Source organism: Pundamilia nyererei, unplaced genomic scaffold, assembly GCF_000239375.1.
Source record: "Pundamilia nyererei isolate P.nyererei 1_Seehausen unplaced genomic scaffold, PunNye1.0 scaffold00001, whole genome shotgun sequence".
Classification (NCBI taxonomy): Eukaryota; Metazoa; Chordata; class Actinopteri; order Cichliformes; family Cichlidae; genus Pundamilia; species Pundamilia nyererei.
The window spans coordinates 11,105,350-11,130,076 of record NW_005187402.1 but is presented as its reverse complement, the minus strand read 5'-3'; the positions used below and the strand labels follow the sequence as shown (position 1 = coordinate 11,130,076).

The 24,727-nt window shown below is 41.4% G+C and overlaps 3 protein-coding genes across 4 annotated transcripts in view; 1 reads left to right on the top strand and 2 right to left on the bottom strand.

Moving 5' to 3' along the window:
• Positions 1-1,245, bottom strand: part of ndst1b (N-deacetylase/N-sulfotransferase (heparan glucosaminyl) 1b) — a 50,953-nt gene extending 49,708 nt beyond the window's left edge. Inside the window, exon 1 of the mRNA XM_013915999.1 lies at positions 374-1,245. The gene's annotated coding sequence lies outside the window, so the exon portion shown is untranslated. The remainder of the gene's footprint in view (positions 1-373) is intronic.
• On the top strand, positions 5-5,822 carry rbm22 (RNA binding motif protein 22). Its single transcript, XM_005719859.2, has 11 exons — positions 5-126; positions 1,253-1,306; positions 1,413-1,442; positions 1,648-1,780; positions 1,879-1,979; positions 2,180-2,352; positions 2,488-2,688; positions 3,529-3,693; positions 4,068-4,156; positions 4,850-4,978; positions 5,130-5,822. Exons 1-11 carry the CDS (start codon positions 73-75, stop codon positions 5,282-5,284), a joined length of 1,284 nt encoding a protein of 427 aa, XP_005719916.1. The 5' UTR covers positions 5-72; the 3' UTR covers positions 5,285-5,822.
• LOC102192149 (myozenin-2-like) lies at positions 5,714-12,498 on the bottom strand. 2 transcript variants are annotated; one of them, XM_013916064.1, is made up of 6 exons: positions 12,306-12,498; positions 10,460-10,553; positions 8,367-8,515; positions 7,968-8,121; positions 7,197-7,380; positions 5,714-6,425 (listed from the first exon to the last, which is right to left on the bottom strand). In XM_013916064.1, exons 2-6 carry the CDS (start codon positions 10,539-10,541, stop codon positions 6,242-6,244), a joined length of 753 nt encoding a protein of 250 aa, XP_013771518.1. In that variant the 5' UTR covers positions 10,542-10,553; positions 12,306-12,498; the 3' UTR covers positions 5,714-6,241. The 2 variants fall into 2 exon arrangements, with proteins under 2 accessions (XP_013771518.1, XP_005719917.1); XM_005719860.2 differs by having other exon boundaries at positions 8,040-8,121.
• Positions 12,499-24,727: the final 12,229 nt, after the last annotated feature.

The window sequence follows — 24,727 nt, the reverse complement described above, 5'->3', positions numbered from 1 at the left end:
TTGATTGGCTATTGGGGTGGTTTTTCACGCACAGACCTGGCAACCCGTTCCGGTTGATCCACAGTCTGCAAAATGGCGACTTCCCTAGGCTCCAACACTTACAACAGACAGAACTGGGAAGACGCGGTACGTTTTATTGGGGTTATATGTTGCCGAGTGGTTTCAATGATTTAAGCACATTATGTTACGTTTCATTTCACGAGTTAATATAATCGCGAAACACGCTAGCTTTTTATTAAACTAGTCAGTTTTCTTGATAGTTAGCCTTCCGCTAGCTAGCGGTAGCTAGTTGTAGAAGCGTGGCTGCTAGCTTCGTTAGCTCACCTGTGTACATTATTGCTTTCGATATTTTACATTAGTTCATGGAACATACCTTTTTCCACTGGATCCAACGAGACCATATTATAGAGTGTAGTAAAAACGACAGTGACTGAGCTTACAGCTATCATTGCTAACGTAACCTAACCCTGCGCTGTGTGATAGTTAACTGGCTGCACCTATAAAGGCCAGCACTAGTGCTGGCTAACAATGCTAAAACGATGGTAGGCGGGTGAAAATTTGCTTATATAAATGAATATGAGGAAACGAAAAAAGCCACATCATCCTGGGTGGAACCGCTCTAAGTGACAAACGAACCTTCTTGTTAGGCAGGTTTGACAGCGGTGAAAATATTAGAGAAAATTTAGTTTAAAAATAAGTCTTTACACTACTGGGTAAATTCAACAGCGACTGATTGTTATATAAGGTCACAAACAGACCAGTCCTTAGTTGGAAACAAAACAAAGGAAACAAAAAACGTGTTTGTGACCTACCTAAACATTACTTACCCTATAAGGCAACAAATCAGTTTCCCTTATTGAGCTATGACACCACAGGGCATTTATCCAATGTTGGTTTTGTTAAGATGCTAGTCTATAAACTTTGCAACCCTAGATTATGTAGATGTCGCTTCAGCCATAAAATCTGCCTATATTTAGATGTTTGGCTGTTGCTGTCTGTGAGACGGATTAGGGCAAGGCCGTTTTCAGCACCCAGCACTTGGACTGAAACAGCATCCTTTAACAGATGGCAAAATAGGTCCGATAGCACGTCTCGTATTCATTCTTACCTGTACGTGTGCCAAGGTGCTCACAGCAGAAGGTGAAGCAGAGATGGGGAGCCAAGTCGGTCTGTTGAATAACTTAATTCAAGGGATTGTTGGATAAACCGAAGATTACAGTGCTTGATTTTCACGGTTCTTCCTTCTCCTCAGGATTTTCCAATTTTGTGTCAGACATGTTTAGGAGAAAATCCTTACATTCGTATGGTGAGTGAGCATCCCTGTGCCTTCATAGCAAATTCAAAACTATTTGCTTGTAGTGTTAATACCAGCAAATGTGCAAGTCCAAATATGGTCATGCTTTGTTTTACAGACCAAGGAAAAATATGGGAAAGAATGCAAGGTATGTTTTTTTTGTTTTTGTTGGGTTCAAGTTCTTTGCACACTTTTTGTTTACTCATCTGATTGAAGCTGCAAAGAACCGTGTGGATCGAGTAATCATTCATAACTGTTTAAATTGTACATATTTAGCCCACATTGTACAGGCCTTTTTGATGCATGACAATAAAGGGCTATTCTATTCTAATACGTCGCTCTCCGCCTATCAGATCTGTGCTCGGCCCTTTACAGTGTTCCGATGGTGTCCAGGAACACGGATGCGTTTCAAAAAGACAGAAGTCTGTCAGACCTGCAGTAAAATGAAAAATGTTTGTCAGACATGTCTGCTGGACCTGGAGTATGGTGAGTCTCCTCTGGGTTTTGTCGCTGTGCAGATTTCATGAGCCCCTCATTTATATAGTTCTGAGCGTAACCCTCCTGTCATATCTTGTGTTTGACAGGTTTGCCTATCCAAGTCCGAGACACTGGACTCTCCGTTAAAGATGAGGTTCCTCGGTCAGATGTGAATAAAGAGTACTACACACAGAACATGGAGAGAGAGGTAAGCTCCTTTCTCATGACTGCAGTATGATTTTTTTGTTTGTTTGTTTTGGTTTGGGTTTGTTTATTTTTTAAGTTGTTATGCTTGCACAGTGATAACAGTCTTTACTGGTCCAATGTCTGATCCAGTGGGGTTTTTTTCAAGCAAACATAAGAGAGATTTTCCATCCATCATGCCTCTCTGGACTTCTTTGTTTACAGATAGCAAATTCCGATGGCACTCGGCCAGTGGGCCAGCTTGGTAAGGCTCCAAGTTCTAGTGATATGTTGCTGAAGTTGGCTCGGACCACACCATATTACAAGAGGAACCGGCCACACATCTGCTCCTTCTGGGTCAAGGGAGAGTGTAAGAGAGGGGAGGAATGTCCCTACAGGTGAGTGCCATGATGCTAGTCTCCATGGAGCTGATTCTTTCTTTTGATATCAGCTCACATATATTAAGACATCGCTGTGGGTTAGTTGAAGTTTCATATCATATTTATTGTTTTTCTGGTGCCCTCTTTACACAGGCATGAGAAGCCCACAGATCCTGATGACCCTCTAGCAGACCAAAACATAAAGGATCGTTACTATGGCATCAATGACCCAGTGGCTGACAAATTACTAAAGCGGGCTTCAACTATGCCCCGACTGGACCCACCAGAGGACAAATCCATCACCACTCTCTACATTGGGGGGTTGGGAGACACTGTTACAGATGGAGACCTCAAGTAAGCATTTCTGTTTCATAATGACCTCTTTTACAGCTTGCTGTGATAATTTATTGTTATGCCTCGATGCCCGGGACAGCTGTGGCTGGAGGCATTGTGTTTTTGGCTGTCTGTTCATCCATCTGTTCCATTCCTATCTTATCTCTCTCATCACTATTTAAATCAGGCACAAACAAAGATGAGCTGGTTAGAATAATACAAAATACAAATGTCTAATTATACTAAAATGATCATAGCGTATGTATCTTTGCATACTCCTTATCGCCTCCAACACAAGTGCACTAATCTTGATGAAACTTTGTATAAACATTGCCTAGGGCCCTGTGAGTGCCGACATTTATATGGCCTATAGGAATATTTTATAGAAATCCCACAGTCGTTTATTGTTGTACATTTGACAGTTCAATTGAGCGGTGCAGTGTCAGAATAGAATGTTGCCACAATATAATGTATCATAGCATTACACTGTAATGATCGTAGCATATGTATATTTGTTCCTTCTCCGCGATGCATAGCAAGGGCGTTTGGCAGTAATACAAAATGCTGATGGGATGTTCTACGAGAGCAATTTGCTGACTTTTACTCAAAGAAATAAGTCAGGAAAAGAAGAAGAGATTGTGGTCATATGTCACGTTTGGTCAGATTCTAAATTGGTAACACTTATCTTTCGTGCCTGCTTAATAAACTCTTCTAAAGCTTCCGCTACATGTATTATTAGGCTAGACAGCTGTTGTTGCCGGCTAGAGGGTTACAGCCACAAGCGGATATTGTTATTTCTACTTACTTTGTAAATTTTGCTGTGTTGCAGTATTTTTATTTCACTATTTTGTGTCATTGCAGGAGTCACTTTTACCAGTTTGGTGAAATCCGAACCATTACCATAGTCCAAAGGCAGCAGTGCGCTTTCATCCAGTTTGCCACGCGGCAGTCAGCTGAAACGGCTGCTGAAAAGTCCTTCAACAAACTCATTATTAACGGACGAAGACTCACTGTCAAGTGGGGAAGGTAAGAATCCGATCAAAAGTTAAACATTGTCCAGCTTTGTGAATATTAAGAGCAACACCAGAAGGTACTGAATCCATTAAAGGGGGCTCATAACAATGTAAATTACAAAACATCATTTTGCAATCTGATTTATAAGCTTAACTCCCATAAACCCCCACCAAGGAGAGCCATTTAGGTAAAGATGTCAATTTTAAAAGTGATAATTTGCCATGTTTAAAGGTAATGCCCTGACATAATGCTTGACTCAAAGTGGAAATGTAGAAAGAGTTTAATCAAATTATGTCAGGCAGGAGGCTTAAAATTGATTTTGTCCTGGATGGTGAATGTTGCAGTGTCATTAGTCATTGTTTGACTTGTGCTGTGTGCCCATTTAGGTCCCAGGCAGCAAGAGGAAAGGAGGGAATCAAAGATGGTGTCAGTGAGATGGGTACCAGACTTGATCCTGTGCCTGGACTGCCTGGAGGTGAGTCTCAAAGAGTGTGAGGATGTGTGTGTGTGTATGAAGAACATTTAGAGTTGTTCTTGTGGCGCTGAGCATTTGTGGTAGGTGTGTATGGGTAGGATTTCAGCTGTGCTTGATTTAGGGTTGAAAATGTTCCTTATTTATCTTATACTGAGCTATTCAGTTCATCATCTGTCCCACACCAGTCATTTTAGCTTTTCTCCCTTAAACCTTCAGTTCTGTACTGACACTGGTGGGGAATAGAGTCACTGCAGAGGGGAAAAAAAGCTGAGTGAATGTGACTTTTGGAGTAAAGCAAAGAGTCTGCCGTTCCTTTTTTTCAGTGTTTCAAGGTAGTTGCACTTTAGAGCACAAATAAGATTGTGTGCAGCTCCACACAACCTTGGAGGAAGTTGCCACATTTGCAGATTTCATGTGAATCCAAGTGGAACGGACACTTCATCTGCTTTGACTGCGTATGTACTGCAGCTCAGGTTCAGCTGTCAGACACAGCGAGCAGAGGAGAAAGCGAGCTGTTGCATGCTGTTTGATGTCTGCATCTAATTCTTATTTGTTGTTTTACAAACTCTCAATTAATATGAAATCTGTGCATGTAGAATTGGGCTAATTTGGCAAAATCGGACATAAAAACATCTTGCTGGCCTGTTGCCATTTCCTGTTTAGTTTCTAAAACTTTGCTCTTCTTTGCACTAGCTCTGCCCCCACCGCCAGCTCTAGATGAAGAGCCTCCTGCCAACTACTTCAACCTTGACCCCAGCTCCTCTCCTGCTGTCATGAACATTGCATTACCCCCACCTCCAGGCATCAATCCACCTCCTCCAGGTAAAATTATGACTTATTAATGTGTATTTTATAGTATAGTTTATGAAAATAAAAATTTAAAAAGCCATCAGTCTTGGTTTAGTCACTTACATAGGTGTACACAGTTTGTAATTGTAGATACTTAGCATGTTTATTTCCTTTGCTCCCTTAGGCTTTGGCCCTCCAATGTTTCACCACATGGGTCCTATGGTCCCGCCTATGCCCCCTCCAATGAGCATGAGACCTCCAGGTCAAATCCACTACCCCTCTCAGGATCCTCAGCGCATGGGTGCCCATGCTGCACATGGAGCACGTCATGGCGATTAGCGGTCAGAGGGAAGTCGTGCTGTTATTAGATGTCGCTCTTCTCCTTGTGTTCAACCTGGTCAGGACACATTGCAAACTGGCGGTGAACCCAAAGGCAACGTCTGGGAGCAGGACATCGCATAGAAAACCGTTGGGTTTTTTTGTTGTTTTTTTTAAATACTCCACCTGCAGAGCAGTGAATGATGTGAAGAAGCACCATCTGTGTCTGGAGAGACAACAACCAGGATCTTGCAAGTTGTCAAAAAGTAGCCAAAACGGCATCTGAACACCGGAGCCTAACGTTTTAAAAGACTTTAAAAACAAGAGCGCTGACCACACGGGTTTCAAAGCCTCCTAAGTAGGAACCATTGTGTGTATATATAAAATGTTTTTCCTTAGGTTAAACTTGTATTTGTCACATTGTGTGTAGTATAACGTGCAGTTAGATTCTGTTAATTTCAGTTGACTTTTTTATTTGACATCATCTGACTTACTTTATTGTAAGGCTTTCTTTGAATATTGTTTTCATTTGTCATTAAAACGGCTAACTTTTTCCATCCATCGTCTCTGTGTGCATTATTCATCATTACTTGTATAATGGCGTCTGGCAGCTTCTGATTAATAGAGAAGATGTAAAGCTGCAGAGTGAAGGGAAAGGAGAGGGCAGGCAGACATTGAGACATTGATGGGATCAGATACTGCTCGAGGTGACAAACAGGAACAATAGGTAGGACTGATCAGCCTGTGGCAGCATTGTCCTGGACTTGACTGAGTGTGTAATGAACTTGGGAGTTCGCCTCAGCTCATCAATCCACTCAGCAGTAGAAAACCACTTTGTATATCATGCAGGAGTACTTTTTTTCTTCTTCTCCCCTGCGGTGCTTTAGGATTAACAGAGGGTTCGTCTTTGTAGGAGGAGAAGAGCGATCATAGGCCAGAGTTTCAGTCTTTAGCTTCTTTTAGTCTGTCAGCTTCTCTTCATAGTTCATTAGATTCAGGGCAGTAATCAGGTCCCCATCCCCTGGGTGCTCTGTTGAAGTTGGGGCGACGGCACATGCGGTCCAGAGCGATGCCAGGAAGTTGCTGGGATTCTACAGCCTCAAAGCTGATCACCGGGATCACCCGTTTGCTTGCCACAGCGCCCCCAAATGGCATTGGAGATCTGAGAAACAAAGAAGAGTCTTTAGTGGTTAAGTAAACACTTTATGGTGGAACATTACCTAGAAGTGTTAGCTTACACTCCTTCCCTTAAAGCGGGTGTCTTTCACATGATACCTAATATGAATTTGGAAATCCCTGCTCTAAACAGAAGGCTCTTTTAACGGTTAAAAAAAAAAAAAACCCTAACAGGCATTGGGGGTGAACTTGACCTCCTTTACTAACACTGCTGCTCTCACTGTTAGAGTTCAGATTTAATTAAGCCTTCATAATAACTGTAAGTGTGTAAAAAGATCCTTCCACATTGGCTTCAGTTTCAACCTGGCTGTCAGAATTTATTTATCTGACAGCTTCAAGTGAGTAAAGCCAGTTGGTCTTTCATATATTCTCCGTTTATCCGTCTGCCCAAGCGTAACCTTTGTCCTGCCCTCGCTTGTGTGATGCAATTCCTTGTGTGCCATGAGAGACGTGATTCTCTTTCGTGTGCTGGTTTGTCCTGTGGGGCCATTTAAAAGCTTGCAACCCCTCAGTAGATCGTTTTTCAAGAGCCAGTGTTCAAAATAGCCATCACAGATACGTCACTCCTAAGGAAGTGCAAGCCAGACACTGGATTAATTTTCAAACCATGGAAACATGGAGCGGAGCCGACGGGAAGATATGATAGTAATGGATAAGGTGGTGAGGTCATCTGTGGGACTATTTGTAGAACTGTGGGCTTCTAACAGACTAAGATTGACCACTTTTTGATTTATTTGGGGTGAAAGGGCAGATTTACCTGTTGAAGCACCTGTAGTTGGAAGCCTGTAGTCTTTGTGGGGGCTGGGGCAGCTGAGTATTGAGGGTGTTCAGGAGCTCCTCATTGTCTCCCAAAGCTTCCATCCATGGTGAGCAGTAGGATTTGGGGATTACCGTCGTGTTGAACTTCTCACGAGGAATTTCCTTCAGAGGGCCGGAATACCCTGACATGAGCAAAAATGTAGTATCAGCGGCTAAAAATAGCACACCGCTTTGGGCAAAGAGAAAAGTTTGACTTCAGTTGTGAGTGTGTGCTAAATTCTATGTAAATGAGCTCAACTAAAAAAAACTCAAAACCCACTAGATAAAAATCATAAAAGCTCTCCTTATTAAAGCAGACACAGATCTAATATGAATATGTTTGATATCACCCCTGTCAATAGGAAATAGGAACTACAGTAATTAGATCTCAGTGTGAATCCCTGATAATAAACAGTGCTTATCTCACTGTCAGTCAGAGTGTAAGCGGTGCCTTCTGTTGGGGCAAATACACAACAGCACTCGGCAAAGATGCTCACACTTAATTGCTTTCTACAAACTGCCAACTCTCCTGGCACCAATAACCATCAAACAAATCCATGTGCCCGATGCATTTCCAAAACAAAGGTGAGCACTTGCAAAGCAGAGTGTGCTACAATGACCATGCATTGCTCAAGCGTTTCCTCTATCCAGGCACTGGCATTGCAACGAGCAAGTCTCATGGCTTGTGCTTTTGGCAGTCCTTGGCAATCCTTTCATTGTTGTGTATTACCTGGAGCCAGGACATCAGGACTGCCCTTCTTTGCTACAGTCTTCTGAAGGTTCATGACCAGGCTATGCTTACCAGGGATGGAGAAAGCCTGGTTCTCTTTTCCTGCCTGCACCTCTTGGATTACTTGCTGGGTAGGAATGGGCTCCGCATAAACCTAGGAAAGATACTGGGTTAATTTACTTATTACTTTCCTAACAAGTTTCCTTGTTGTGATGCTGATATGGCAGTAATTCTTCATGATGTGAGGTAAAGTGGCCTCTTGCTGTACTACAAATTGCACAAGGGCTAAGAAAATGCTTTTTTGCTATTAATCGTAACTGTTCGATCCATGTAGCACACTAAGCTGTTACAAGAGAGTATACACATGAGAAACAGTTTCCTAATCTCTCACTTTCTTACATTACTGGTGTTGGCAGCACTCTCTACTGTGAATCTCTCAGCCCTCTTCTGTCTCTCCTGAAACATGCGAGAACCCCGATTAGAGAGAAGGTTGAGCTCCTCCATCATCACGTCTTTTGGAACGCTGATCTTCTTCCCCAGGTTCAAACCTTGTGCAAAACAGGATACACAAAGAGATACTCATGTTTTAAAAACTGATTACACGTGGCATTTTTTAAGTTACAGCTCATACTACAGAAAATAATTTGCTTCAAGATTTTGTGCAGTGAGGCAGCGTGGATGTGACCCTCCATAAATACTTTTAGCTGTTGGTGCTAATTAATGATGGCAGCAACTTGCAGACGTTTGGAAGGAGAAGGGCAGTAACAACAGGCTATTAAGGACCTTTGGCAAATCATAAAGTTCCCTCTGGTCCTCTTATTTCTGTCAACATTAAACAGCTGAGAGGGACTTATATATAAAAGTAAAAGCATGGGAAGCCTCACTTAGTTGGCATCCTCAGAGCTTTTGCTCAGGGTCTCTTCTTGTGTGATATCCCGGCACTGTGGAGGGTCTCAAATAACCTCAAGGTGATGTCAAGAGGTGTGTAATGTCTGTTGTGGTCCAAGGTTGCATGGGTAACCGGCATATAAATAGGCTCTTTGGATGAAAGACTTGTGTAAGAGCGGCTCTCTTACTTGCACATGATAAGTGTTCGGGGAGGTTTGGGCATGTGCCATCCTGGAGGAGCTGTCTTTGATCAGCTTGTGTAAAATTCAGTGGTGGGAGTCACATTTTGCTGAGTTTAGGAGACTTAGTTTCAAAGCGTAGCTGGCGGCCAAAACTGGAAAACAAACAGTGCAAATGGGATGGTCCCCACTGGAATGTGCAGAGAATTTCAACAGCACTTTGGCCTTCCGGGGATTTCAGTATACTACAGTTCATTTCTCTCCAGGCAGTGGGCCAGCATGTGCTGATGTTTGGCTCAGTTCAATCTGTTGGTCCCAGATATGCTATATGTCACATGGGACATGGGCTCATATCCACACGTTATTTTATGGAATATGAGGAACTGTGATCCTGCATGAGGAAGTTAAGAGTAGAAGGTATGTGAGGGTGATACAAGACCTGCATGAGAACAGTGAGAGATTGGTGAAGTGTGTGGTAGGAGTGACAGAAGGGTTCAAGGTGGGAGTGGGATTACTTTCAGCCCCTTCCTTTTTGCAATGATTGATGGAAAAAAAAATGGCGCTGGCAAAGGTCGGCAGCCTTAACCCAATTTCCTTCGGGGTCAACCTTCAGGATCAATAGAGTTTTATTGAATTGAATTGAATGGACGGGCTGACAAATGAGATCGGACACAAGTTTTTGTGGACTATGATGTTTGCAGAAGATATCTGTAGTGAGAATAGCAAACAGATGGGAGAGAGCCTGGAGATGCGGAGGTATGCTCTGGAGAGAAGAGGAATGAAAGTCAGTAGAAGCAAGACAGAAATCATGAGTGTGAATGAGAGGGACAGAGGTGGAAAGGTGAAGATGCAAGGAGTGTATGCAGTAAAGGTGGATGAGTTTAAATATCTGGGGTGATCCAAAGCAATGGACAGTGCACAAGAGAGGTGAAGAAGAGAGTGCAGACAGGGTGGAGTGGGTGGAGATGAGTGTTAGGGGTGGATTTGTGACAGAAGGGAAAGGGAAGGTTTTTAAGATGGTAGTGAGACCTGCTATGAGGTATGGTTTGGAGATGGTGTCTCTGACAAAAAGACAGAAGGTGGTGCTGAAGATGTTAAGACTTTCATTGGGAGTGACCAGGATGTACAAGATTCGAATGAGTCGTATAGAAGAGGGATAGTGGAGAAATGATGCTGAATATAGAGGCACGAGAAAAAAACACACAGAGAAGATGGATGTAGTGAAGGAGGACATGCAGAGAGCCTCTGTGAGAGATAATGGGATAAAGGTAGATGATCTAAAGGGACCAACTAAAAGAAGAAGTAGACCAACGTGCATAAAAGCATTGAAACTAATATGCAAATGTTTTGTACACATATGTCAGTTCTATTTCCTGATGCCCTGACATAGGCAGTAATAAAACAAAGCATCTAAAATACACTTACCTCCCCTGACTTCCTTAGACAGACCCTTAGTCTGCAACAACCTCTGCTTAGTCATGTGATTCACGTCTGACTGCATCATCATTCACAGCTTCCTCTAAGGAACACATACATTTTCATCATCAGTATAAGGGCTAATGTGTAATTTCTCCCATATAACATAAACACAGAATCTTTCTAATCTTTCTTTCTTTCTGATTTAGTGACATTTTATAATTAGATATTTTTATATCACTGATGTTGATAAAACTTAGCTATGCCACCCCTCACCCATATGCCACAAATCCTTAGTAATGTAACCCAGTACTTAAAGAAAAATGTTTGGATTCTGTGTAAAATGTAAGAAATACAGATTACAAAAAATTACAAAAGATCGAAAACCAATTTCTTAAACGAGAAACTGAATTTTTTTTTCATGCTGAATATGTTAAGTAGAGAATTATCTTTTGGTCAGATGGATTATAAACAACTTCTTGCACAAATTCTCTGCATCCTGTGGGTTAAAAAAGAAAGGGACTATCCAGCTTAGAGGTGGAAAGCACCTACCTGCAATTTGCAGAGACTATCCATATTATGCAAATCTGGAGAGGCATTATTGATGCTGAACGTTATACACAGGCATCGGAACATACAGTTGGGTTCATAAATATTTGGACAATCACACAACGCTTGTAGCTGTGTCTCTGTACACCAAAATAGATTTGAAATCACACAGTCAAGATGTGATTGAAGTGCAACTTTAATTCAAGGGGTTCTATAAAAGTATGGCATTAACTTTCAAGGAATCGCAGCCAATTTTATAAACAGTGCTCAAAAATAATTGGGCAAAGTAACATACATACAAATATAAGGATTGTCTATTTTAAGAAAATACCAATTGTACTGATTTGGCTACTTCAGATCTTTAATATTTAATTTGCCACAGAATAACAACAGAGATAGGCCTCACCTGGTCAAGAACCTGCTTGTAAATCAAAATCCAATTACTTATGATCCTCTGAAAATGTGGGACTGGGTTTAAAAATGCCTGTGATTCCCAAAGAGTTCATGTTTTTTTTTAAAGCCCTCAAATTAAAGCCTAAAGGCTACACTATAGTCACATGACTGTCTGATCATAAATCCAGTGTGGTGGTGCACAGAGGCAAAATTACGAAAAGAGGTCTTAATTATTTTACTAAAACGAAACCATATTCATAAGATCATGACTGTAAAGTTAAAGACTCTGGGCTCTAAACTTGGGTGCCTGCAGTCCGGGCCTGTCAGTCACTGAGAGCGTTTGGTGCACCATGAAACCCAAATTATGACAAGGGAGACCGCAAACCGTTAAGTAGCTGAAATCGTATATCAAGTGAGTACAAGAAAATAATAAACTTGGTCAATAAAGTCCTCAAACCCTTACAGGCTGTCTGTCGCCTGTAGAAAAGTAAAAAAAAAACCCCAACCAACCAAAAAAACAAAAAACTGTATAAAAACAGTATAAAAAACAGTTTTTGTCAAAACAAAGTTAAAAAGTAATAAAATCATGTCAGTGTTTACATTTAATCTGCACTCATTTCACACACATATAGTCAATGATGATTTGCACTGCATCACCATACTCTTTTTTTAAAAAGGTGGCCCAGCTTTCTTTGAAAAAAATGTATATTCTGCAGATTTTTTTTGGTACACACGTACTCCGGTCATGGGTCTAAACAAAACGGGCAGATTACTTCTTTACAATGAAAATAAAAATATTCACTTAGCTGTTCAGTCATGCTTCTGATAAACAGTCATTTATGAATCCTGTGTCTTATGTCACTCGTTATTTGGATGATACAAAGGTTTGCACTCCCCTTATTTTAGTCCTTACCTGCTTCTCTTGCTTCTGCTGCCTGCCTGTTTGCCGGGTGTTGGAGCTGGTTGGGGTGTTTGTGTGGTTTGTTCTTTTACTGTTGCTGGGATGCTTCCACGCTCCCCTCTGACACTCCTCAGCACAGAAGGAGCAGTCTGTATAAAACTCATCCCAAGATGCCTCCAGTGCTTACCTCACTGAGTTTATTTTAGCAGAGGGGTAAGAGGGCGAGGATGGATCGAGGGAGTATTTGAGGAGGAGGGGTGGCACTAGCGATTTAGGGAAAGGGACGAGCACAAAGATTTACATCCTGACCTCAAGCTTCTGTGATGATAAAAATCGGATCCCTTCAGCGTGTGTGTTTGATGACAGCAGCTGTCCAGACACTTGCGCACTGAGGCCAAGCACCCAGCCTCCCCCGTTGCAAACTTGGACACTAGAACGTGGTTTTGGAGAAAGAGCTTCAGGACTGATCCGAGGTTGTGACTCTGAATCTAGTTTGGTTGTTCTTTGAGTTTCTAGAGGTGGGAGACCTTTAGCTGAGTTATTCGGCTGTGTAAATGATCATAGTAAGCAACCATGCAATACTTTTACTATCTGGATTTAATTTATTTGTTGGTTTACCAACTGCAGAGAAACTCCAATAGTGACTTCTGCATAAATACTTTTTGCCTTGCACAATGCGTAATGACCTTTAACTTTATTTTTGGATGCCCTTTTTGAACTAAAGTTAATTTTATCATGCAGTTTTTCTTCCCCCCCCAAATTGATTCATTGAGCTCAGCAGGAGTCTGGAGGGGGGGAAAACCATTTTCTTTATCCCTGCTGAGATTGGATATTGATTTTGCACCTGCCCTGCTCCACAATACCACTATCTCCCAGTGGGAAGCCTCCCAGCCTGAAAGAAAATGTGAAGTCATCCCGAGTCACAGAAAATCAGCTGCAAACAAACAATAAAAGCTGAAGAGTTTCTGCCCATTAAAGGTTTATTTAAGAGTGTTTGTTTAGTAGAAAAAGCAATTTTGCTTTTTTTAAAAAGAAAAACCCCCTCATAAAGGTTTAAACATTAAAAGAAAAAATAAATCTGCTTTGTGTGGTTCAGTCACATGTCGGGAACAGTGAAAACAGTTCATAACTCAAGTCTACTCTGAGCTAGATAAAGGAATAAATAAATAACACACACATACACATTCAGATTTTGTGCATTGATAATTTTATTGCAAACAAGAGGATGATAAAATGAAGGCAGAAGTTTCTCAAATTGGTCTCATCTGTGTTCGAGAGGCTTCTTCCGCAGGGAGTTTGTGTCACATCGAGAGGTGCACAGCCACCAGGCACTGACAGCTGACACAAGAACAAAAGAGTCCCATTCAGACTCAAGGGTTTTGTGCAATTAGGGCGCCCTTAAAATCGTTTGCCCCGCTGGCCTTCAGATGAATCCTTATTGGCAGAGTGAAGAGCTGGAGAATGCAAAAGCAGCAGCATAAGTACACGTCTTTTTATAGCTTCCCGCTAAAAGCTAAATGCATTAATATTCAGCTTGCAGCCCTGAAAAAGTCATCATTCTGAACTTTTCTTATCGCTTGCAGGTGCCTTGGGGAGGACTGTTGCAAGTCAGTCAGCTGGGGAGGCGTCTTGCTATATAGTGCTAGTCAGTCTGTGCTTCAATCCAGTGAGAAATAATGTATGGGCTTCTGTGTGAGAGTCATGACTTCATCAAGGAGTCTTACGGAGACGATGTGTGGAAGCTGGTCAGAGAGAGCAGATGTCAGGTGGGTACACTGGCATGGCTTTATGCTTTATAGTCATCCATGGACTAATAATATATTTTAGGTCTGTAGTGTGTGACTGCATCCAAGTCAACATGATAGCACTTTTATTCATTGCTCTGTCACTTTTGTCTGAAAGGTCATAGTCAACAGGCCAGAACAGCTTCTTCACCTAAGTCAGAGTGTTTGCATTTGCAGGTCTATATTGAGAGTTTCATTCCCCGGATTGCAAAGGCAGCATGTAGAGTGACAGCAACACCCCACAAGAGGCTGATGAACTCCTGGGGTGTCTGCTTCCTGGGTTTTGTTGAGAAATATGGTTATGACAGGATCATTGAGGTGAGAAAAGATACAGATGACAAAACTGTCACGGCTGTTGTTCTGCTAGTGGGTGTGACATGAGTGTAATACCATGCAGCTTCTTCCACATCCAGAAGATATCGGTGGGTTTGTTAGGCTTTGTTTCATCATTTTACGATTATTTAGGGATGCAACTTTGATGATTTGTTTTTTCTTGTAAGGCGGTGAGGGAGAACAATCCTCAGCGGGTTTATATTCATATGATAAAGGGACAATCCATCATGCACATCAACATAGTCAAGATTAAATAAAGATAAAAAATAAAGATGTAAAAAGGCTAAATTAATCCAGTGCATAATACGGCCTGTGCTCTGAGAATTACAGCTGACTTATGATGTACGATGAGGAAATATTGTTTTTCAGCAAAATTACCATGAAATTATGCATCACTTAAAACAACCTAGAATGTACTTAAATGTAATTACACTCTAATTTGTTTCCAGAAAAACCTGACTTGTCACCCCCTTATTCTAGTGTACCTACCTTAAAGTATTTGTAGGTAAATATAATTACATTAAAATTCAAATAAAGTACAATGAATTTCCAGTTACTTACAAAGGGATTACACGCTTTGTTGCAGGGCACATTACAAAGGGTTTCCAAAGTCATTCTCTCTCCATCCAAGTGCTGTGCCGACACATACGTGACTTCGTCAATGACCTTGATAACTTTCACGAATAGAAGGTGCAGCCGCCGACCTTCTTCTGCCAGGAGGAGGAGTGACCCTCCACTACAGGTCTGCTACAGCAGGGGTGGGGAGGTGGTCGGGGACTGACTGCAGCGTTGGGCTGGGGCAGACAGGAGACATAACAACAGACATAAAAGCTGGAGTAGAGACAAGGAAATGCTGCGTGGTTAATCTCTTTAGAAAGACATTAGATTTTCTTTGTCTGTCCCCTGCAGGAGTAAGCGATAGGACACTTTGCTAGGGGTCAGCTGAGGCAGATGTGGAAACAATTTTATGACACTGACATCCATGTGGAGGTGCTCTGTGAGCAGATGATTGGGGACTACTCCCATGTTACAATGAGGTGTGGAAACAGAGAAAAACATAGAAGATCAAGTGGTGGGAAGAACTCTTTATTTTCATTTATTGCAACTGGATACTTTTTTTTAATGCATGTATTTTGAAAGCGACAGTTAAGATATAATATAAAAACATGAAATCAGTGGTTACCAAATCCTTTCGGCTCATGCCCCGCTGCCTTTTTCTAAAGTTAAGATCTTCATGCTTCTTTCAACACAGTTTTTTGAAAACTTAACTTTAAACTTTTAAAAGAAGCACTCATCTGCTTCACTACACGGGCTGAACTTTGATAACTCAGCCTACCGGCACATCATGAAAGAGGATGAGGAAAAGCAGAAAACCTTTCCCATTACTTCTGACTTCTTCTTTGAGGTCTTCCCCTTTAACAGACAGGTAATTATTTTAAATTGCCCCCTCTTTATATAACCGCTGGCAGTCTGGAATGAAATGAAGACACACTCACTGATCCTTTAAATGATTTAGGACATGGTGGTGCAAAATGTTGGCTCAAGCGTGGCTACAGTCTTCCCTGATCTGGATGGAAAGAAGTTCAATGAAACCTTCTTGGTGGCTCACCCCCTTGTGGAGTTCACCTGGAACATGGTGAGAAATTTCAGACGGCAACAATGTTCTTGTTAACAGCAAATAAAGTTCAGACTAGACACTAGTTAGATTACAATGTAGTCTTTAAAATATGAGCTATTCAGAATACTGATCTAGTATTGTGTAAACAGATAATCTCCAATCCCAAAAATCTGTTTCAGATCATATTCAAGCAGCTAGCTAAGCGAGAGGAACCATCGAACCAAGACCGAAGCTTGTAAACAGTCACAGGGGTGTGTGTCTGATTTAGAGGACTTGTGGTTTAATCAGATATACTGTAGTCAGACACAAAGTAGTGCCTGGCTATTTAAATTTCATTATTTTAAAGAAGTGTGCAGTTAAACTGTTAAACTGTCTGTTCTTGTGCAAGGGAATGAATATTTCACCTAGAGTGGAATCAAATTTTTGAGGTCCTGCAGTTGCAGAAACTCTTTGATGTTTTCAATTGACTGAATTTATTTGACCTGATCCAAGCCCGGGTAAAATGCGTTCATGAGTCCCAGTGCTTCAGCTTGTTTATCTGCAGATTCTGACTATGAAAATGTCAGCTGCTCTGCTGACGTACATGTGGAGATCATGGCCTACCAGTCTTTCATCGGAGATGATTATAAAGGTCAAGTCCTCTCTGTTATTCGCAAAAATGTATGGCGAGACTCGTTGGGTTCTTCAAAATATTTATATATATTTTCAATACCTCTTTCTTTTCTTTTCAACATGAAACTGGAGCCAGTAGAAAGTTTCTGAAGTCCAAAGGCAGCCCAGAACAAAAGCTGAGAGTGAGTCAGGCAAGCTTTCTCTCAGTTAGCGCTTCCTATGCCAAGCTGTTGTATCCAGCTTCACTCTGAACACACAGATATGAGGGTATTATCTGTTTTCATCAAACTGCCATCAAGAAAATGAATAAAACTACTTCCCCAAATGTCAAACTACTCTTTTAAAAAATGCTAAGTCCATTAAGATGACATTGTTATCACAGTGTGCAAACCATTATCCCCCGCTGAAATGTACTGCTGAGTATCTACAGTTAAAATCTAACCTAAAACACCTCTCTGAATGTTTGCCTTCTCGCCGTTTGATTGCCCCTCTTTTAGGCGGTAACAGTGCTAATGCAATGGAGAGCTGGAGTGATGGGAGCTGCTGCCTCAAACTAAAAGGACAAATGAGATACATGCCAGAGTGGGAGTCCATCATCTTCCTGGGAACCCCTTTATAAAGCCTCACGATCACCCCCAAAGACACAAACATGCACACACACCTACACACACACACACACACACACACACACACCTACACACACACAGAAAGAGAACTTTATTAAAAGGCTGCAGTTGAAAAGTAAAACATTCTAAAAAGCAGCAAGAGCTAAAGTGAATTACGAGTGAGAAATAAAAGCCTGGGCAGTGAATCAAATCAGAGGCCCATTCTAACAGCACTTACCATGCATGAAATGAGCTGCTAATTAGCTTGTAATCAGACAGTGCAGCTCTTGTGAGCCTAATGGGAACCCATTTGCAATTGAGAGTGTTTTCCACTGAGTACATTACAAAAACACCCCCCTCCTCTTCTAAAACATTTTGTTTTCCAAGCAAAATGCCCTTATCCCTGTATTGACAAAGCTAGTGAAATATCAAATGCCACACCACACTGCTTACATTATTAATGTTGCAGGAAACTGAAAAAAATAAAAATAATAATGCATCCCATGATCACAGTTTTTATATCCTACAATTTTATAAGTAATGATAGTATAATTTGATTTTATTACACATAACTACCACTATCATTGTTAATTAATGTATTTTTCCACCTCCACTGTCTTTCACTGCATGTGGAGGTTGGACAGCCTCAATGTGATGTTTAAGACCGGCTTGTACATCAGTGACCTGAGGCTGCACGACTCGAGCAGAGACCTGGTGCTGGAGGGAACGCAACAACAGTGAGAGGAGCTAAAGAGAGCTCTCATACAGGTACTTGGTGCTAAAGTGCAGCTGTATGAGTGATCGGCTCGCTTGTCAACCTGTATTATGCAAAGTTGCTCTAAAGCCCAGCTTTCAGTCTAGCAGAACCAGTTTACCAACCTTTTGCACAAACTAATACTTTTTCTCTCTTTCTTCTCACTGGGGAAAACCAGGAGCAAAAGCAGTCGAGTAAGTTGGAGGAGAGCGTGAAGTTGCTGGACTATGAGATGAAGAAGACTGAAGACCTTCTTTACAGGATGATGCAGAAAGGAGAGCTAGCTGTGAACACTTTGGCTGTTAGAAAATGCTGTTTTTCTACTGTCTGTACCAAGCTAAGCTAACTATTATTGCACACAGGTGGTACTGTCTTTGTACAACATGCTGGGAAAGAAACCTTGAAGGTAATAAAAGGTCATTCGTTTACAAATGTTCTGGTGAAAAATGTGGCTCCATGTCAAAGAAATGTTTCTTCTTCTTCCACAGAAAAAGGCAAGTGAATATATATTACCAGCATAACTTTGATAAATTTTATAATGTCTTCAGCGGACTCAGTTTGCCTCATCAATATTAGGATACAGACGCTGCCCTTAAATACTTGCCTTTAATTGGCTCTAATTAACTCTAAAAGAAATTGAGATGAAAGAAAATGGTCCATCTATAATGAAGAGGGGAGTACTGAGGGTAGCTGTCATAACAGCATGATTTGCTGTGGCTGCGCTAGGGAGTGAAGAAGGCCCCGAGACATGTGTGCTCTGTGCACTTACTCTAACTCACACGCATGTATGAAGCACTTAAAAAAGTCACATTTTTTTTCATTACATCTCCAATCTAGCATTTACTAAAGCATAAACTGAGCTGTTTATATTGTGAAGAGTTCCCAGACACTTTGTGTCTTTTCTCCCAGGTTTTCCGTGATGTGACCTTCCTCTTCAGTGATGCAGGGATTTACTCACATTTGCAGCCACATCACACTGAGGCAGGTGGTCTCCATGCTCAACACCATGTACACCCTATTTGACACGCTCAGTGTGACACAACACATCTTTAACTTTTTTCTTTCTTATTGTAAAGCACTTTATGCCCAAGTGTGTTTGGGTAAGAACACTTGTCCTTTATTATGCAGGTTGAGTACAGTGGAGATGCAGACACGGTAGTTGCTGTGACATGGCCTTAGACATGATGCACTCCATAGATCACCTCAAAGACCAATCTAACAGCAAAAACATACCATTTTTTCTTGGTGGGTAGAAGCTGCGTAAACTCGCAACAATCAAATACAATTTAATACAAGTTGTGCTAACTTAAAATAAAGAAATTCTGTAATATTAATTATGGTAGTAGACATATTTATTTATTAATTTTAGGAAGCTTAGGGTAGTTAAAGGAAATATTATTGGAAAATTAAGGGAGAGGCGATAGAATCCCTCTTACATACACCGCACAGCTTTCTAAAGAATGCTTTAATGAATGTATGACAAGCAACTGGAAATGGGTCATTGGCTATAAGCTATTCATCACTGCAGGTGTCTCAGTCATGGTGGATTGTTGCTAGCCAACTCTTGCGAAAAAAAAAAAAGATCCACAAAAATAAAAGTCTGTGCCTACTGGTGGTGGTCAGAGGGCCCGGTGGCGCCTGTGTCCGGCAGCCTCGCCTCTGTCAGTGCGCCCCAGGGCAGCTGTGGCTACGATGTAGCTTGCTATCGCCAGTGTGTGAATGTATGGGTGAATGACTGAATGTAGTGTGAAGCGCTTTGGGGTCCTATGGACTAGAAAAGCGCTATACAAATGCAGGCCATTTACCATAATAATAACTGAAAAAAATACACAAATCAGGTTTAGACTGTACCAGTCCCACAACTCGTCAGTGTGGAAATGTTCCTTGCTCAGTATGTATGTATAGTCAGAATGTCTTTATTTAGTTATTGTTGGTAATTTGGGGGATTTTCTGGGGACTGATGACTCTGTCAATCAGGAGCTGCACATTCAGTGAAGCACCTGAAAGGAAGCCACCTCATGTCTGAAAGGAGGGGCATCGTTAGCATCAAGGTCAGCGATCGAAACTCTCCCCATAGCAACGACACCTACTTCATTTGTTGCGCATAACGAGCCATTACAGAAACATGTAATCAATTATTTATTGCTGTGGAACAAATACGCATCATAGTTTAAATCAATTCAGTACAATTTACCTCAAGAAATTTTTTAAAGTAGCAAAGGACAGAAATAAGAACACAGGTCTCAAAAAACAGAGGATGAGGCAACGACGTAACAGTATTAAATAGTCTGAATGTTTAGAAAAGTTGAACGTGCATGCCTGGATATTGTGGACGGGCCTTATGAGACCCAAAGACTGAGGGTTTCATTTGTGTTAATGGATGCCTACCAGCAAACAGAAAGGATAAACATTTATGAACCTCAGAAACACATGAAATAATAATAACTGACAATGTTTTGGCTCTGGGGAGTCAGCACACTCAGTATTCACAGCTGGTAATTGCAGTTTGCTTCTTGATTTACTGCTTTATCAGTGAGCCCGACTTTGAGGCTGTACATTCAGCGATAATACCGGCAAAGTGACTCCCAGAGGTTTCTGAGGCACCTGATTACACACACCAATCTCAAGAAAGCAACAGCAATTCATTTTTCATCAGGGAACTAAGAATCTGGCAGCTGCCATTTCAGTTCCAAAGCAGAAATTGTGCCTGTGAATCTCTGTCTTTGAATATAAGTTTGTATGTTAGGTACATTTATGGTAGAAAACCCCCCCAAAAAACAACAAAAACCATCAAATTTCTCTTCTTTTTTCTTCCCTTTGTACATTTACAAGGCAATGTTGAAATAGAAACATAGTGGCTGAAAGGCAAACTGGACAAGCATTGTAATGCTCAGGCAGCGTGTCCTCAGTTTGAGACAAGGACCATCAGTAAAGCCATCAGCAAGGCCACCATATTGGACCCTGAGGCCACAGGGGATGAGCAGGGACCGGTAAAGGTTCGGCTGAGACACGCTTGAATGGTGCGCACTCTCATTTGCTTTATTGCCACAGTCATTATTTCTGATTCCTCGAGGCTCTTTCTGTCTCTGCGCTCAGGTTTTCCCACTGGTACCAGGGGAAGACAAGGATGATGTCAAGTATGTTCGCTCTCATCGTATGAAAATGGAGATTTCAGGCCATTTTCTGGGGACTCGTTGAAGGAAAGCAGGATGGAGGAGATAACTGTTCATGAGTTGAGAGAAAAACTGTGGTGCAGGAATTTTTAAATTGCTGAATTAAATAAAAATATTTTTTTCTTTTGCTTTTCATATATACACAGTTGAGTCAACCTTGCTGTTTTGTTTTTAGGATGATTAAATGATGTCTTCCTTCTCCAGTCTTACTATAATGATGGTCTCCAGGACTCTCACCTTGATTGGGACTCGCGTGGGTCAGAGGACAGAGACGACACTGTGGTTCCCGCTGCTCCAAAAGTGCCATGTGCTCTTTATCATGAATCATAAGATAGTAATGCAATCGAAGCTAAAATGCAGTCACGTAGAATTCAGAATGCTGAATATTAGCCTATAAATGACAGATAATGAAGATCATCTTGTGTTGATGTCTGTATATAAGCTGTAATGCTCAGAATTACTAGTGACCTCATGTGGTGTTGAATTTCCAATATGGAAATAATTCATTAAGCTCCAAAAGTGCACAAATTGATTTTGTTATTAGTGTTGATTTGCTTCACGACTGAACAGACAAGTCTCAGTTTCAGCCACTAAAGCTCTGTAAGCTTGTGTCTTCCAGCCAGACACAAGCTCAGTAATTTCCTGCACTCCTTGTTTTTGCTGCATCCAAATGTGATGTCTTGATTCACCCTTTAAACAACCTCTCTCCCCCCACCCTGTCCCTTCTCCTTTCTCTCTTTCATTTGTTAGAAACACACAGCAGTGGCACAATAAAATCACCTGTCACCTCAGTGAAAATAAAGCACGATGGCTGCTGGGCTGGGTGCCAATGCATTTATTATTGTTTTTCTTGTGATTCAGTGGCATTCAGACTCATGTGCACATATATTATACATATATTCAACAGATTTTTATTGGACACAATAGCTATGGATCTATGACATTTAAGTGTATTTGGATTCGTCTTACCTAAACTTATGTGAGCTTAGGAGGAATCCTACTAACAATACTGTTTTGGAATTATGCTTTCATTGCACTGCTACTGCAGGAAATTCCCAAGAAAGCTAAATCACAACCACATGACAATTATCTTGGTCTGGCATCACAGTCAGACAACATTCCCTACTGACTGGTTATCAGATGAGCTGCACTTATATGTGGCGTCCTCATGATCTAGGCTGCATCCGTTATCTGCATGCGAGTCTTTAAGCGACGTACCGATGGAGCAATGGAAGCAGAAGGCGTAGAAAAAGGCTGAAAGGAGCAGGACAAAGACCACGCAAAAAATGACCACAATCAGGAAGGTGGATCCTTCTATGTGAAAGCGCTCACGTGGCAGAAGTGCTGTGGTGGTCAGGAGGCTGAAAGCTGTCGGGCTCGCGTCAAACCTGGGATGGGCAGTGAGTGTTGGGAAGGGCGGCTTCATGGAAGACAGGTAGGCGTCTTCTGGCATGATGGATATGTTCCGTCAGTGGGTTTTGGAAGGTTTTGTTGTGGCCTTAAACAAACCAACTAACAAACAAACAAACAACAAAACATTTTAACTAGCGTAAAATGAATCCAAGTGGAGTTTAAAAGCAAGATAAGCATACAGTATGCAGTGATAAGCCAACCTGTTGAAAAGACAACATTTGGCAATAGAAACAGTTATTTTGAATCTCTATTAATGTAATGACATTTTGTAAATTGTTAACCCTTTCAAATGTAAACATTAGCTTTCTGTTCTGTATTTTTAAACTGGCAGGTTAATGAACTTTCACACAGACAACCAAACACAGAAAACGTTTTTTGATTCCTACCTGCAGTGTGTAGTTGCAGTGTTGTGGTCCAGTCTCTGTGAGGGATTCAGGATTTCCTTGGTAAAGGAGGTAAGGCGAGCTTTGGGGAAATTAAAGAAATGAAGGAAGGGAGAGAGAGAAAGGGCTATACCGAGGAAGAGCGGCAGCTGCTTCTGGACCAGGGATAACAGGGATGGTTGCTATGGCAACACTTGCCAAGGGGCTACTTGCATGAGAGTGACATCATGTCTCTTTAAGATTAAAACACGTTTTATTGTATAGAAATTAGGAGATTTTTTACATTTTAAACAATCCAGAGGTAAAGCCACTAAATTGTTGCCCAGTAACTTGAATGAAATACATAATTTATTTTGTATTTACAGAAAGCAATAAAAGCATATGCTCAATCACACTTGACCTTTCAAACAGCAAACAAAATCAGAGGAATTAGAGAGTGTCAGATCACTTATGTGCAAATAGAGTCTGCCACAAGAGTGATCCGACCCTCTAATGCTGCCACCTGTGGGCGAAAGAAGCAGCACTGAAAAGTCCATTGCAAACCTCATTTCTCCACCAAAGACTGTACATGAAAAGAACTCAACGCCCTCCCAGCCCCTGCACTGTCTGGTCCCTTTCAGACTGCCATAAGGTTCTTTAGTACAACTTGTAATTGGTCCCACACACCCCTGCTGTGCTCCCTCAAAAGACATTGAATGTTTTAAGGCTTGCTCCAGTATTAGTCACCATGGAGATGACTCACTTAATCAGCCAACATCTAGCGTTTTGTTAACACTTATCCAAGTAAACAAACATACATTTAATTTTTCAGAACTACTCAAAAATGTCAGACTAAAAAAAACAAAACAAAAAAAAAGGGGTGGGTGGGGGATATTAATTTGCATAATTTAATGCAGAGCAGAACACATGGAGTAAAGCCTGCCAGCTGATGTGATTTTAGAGTGCTTTCAGATGGCTAATTGCAGCTCCAAACAATAGAAACAAAAGATCCATTAAATCCAACTGCAGCAAAAGCAGGGCCAAAATGGCTGAATAGAGGACTTAGCTTACACCAAGGTCAGCGTAAAGGACAAATATGTGGAGAATGACCACAGGGGCAACTGCTCGAGTACCAGGACAGATTAACTGATTCAGGAAGTACCTTTTTTTTACACATCTCAAGACAGAACTTGAATAGTAGATGAGACTATATGCATTTCTGCTTGAACGCCGTGCATTCACAGCTGGATGTGAGATGTGTCATATGACCAACCACCACCGTTAGAGCAGCTAGACAGGTCGCACGCTAATGCAAAAGTCTTGGAATTAACATAGAAAACATCTGAAGAAAAAGAATCCCTGCTGAAAATGTAGACAACCCCTCTCTGTGTAATTTCCTTCTCTCTGTTGTTCCGCTGTGACTCAAAGATTTGATATCTTCTTCTGCCACGCAATGTGAGTGTGTAATTGTAAACCCTCTTCCCTCCAACTTCTCGCTTTTCAATGAGCCCCTCACTCACTGTACGGTGTAAGTGCTTGTCATCGTAGAGTGGAAATAAAAGCAAGATGACAGCTGAGCAGGGGCAGATCAGCTCGTTATTGTTCCTCTTGTCACTCAGGAGATGATTTACAGTCACATTTGTGTGTTTCTGTCACTGACAGCTATTATCTGACCCGTAAATGCGGCTGCCTTTATTGTCTGTACATGCATGTATTCGTGCTTGGACAATCTGATTACTGATGGCTACATTTGATTTGAAAACAAGGAAACACAATGGCA

Bases quoted from the DNA above. Each gene is read 5' to 3' on its own strand.
- LOC102192149 (XM_013916064.1), bottom strand. From the start codon at position 10,541: ATGATGATGCAGTCAGACGTGAATCACATGACTAAGCAGAGGTTGTTG. The intron at 8,122-8,366 runs GTAAGAAAGTGA...TATCTTTCCTAG, and splicing joins GTGCTGCCAACACCAGTAAT to GTTTATGCGGAGCCCATTCC. The intron at 7,381-7,967 runs GTAATACACAAC...TGCTCATGTCAG, and splicing joins TCCTGATGTCCTGGCTCCAG to GGTATTCCGGCCCTCTGAAG.
- rbm22 (XM_005719859.2), top strand. From the start codon at position 73: ATGGCGACTTCCCTAGGCTCCAACACTTACAACAGACAGAACTGGGAA. The intron at 4,157-4,849 runs GTGAGTCTCAAA...TCTTTGCACTAG, and splicing joins TGTGCCTGGACTGCCTGGAG to CTCTGCCCCCACCGCCAGCT. The intron at 4,979-5,129 runs GTAAAATTATGA...TTGCTCCCTTAG, and splicing joins CATCAATCCACCTCCTCCAG to GCTTTGGCCCTCCAATGTTT.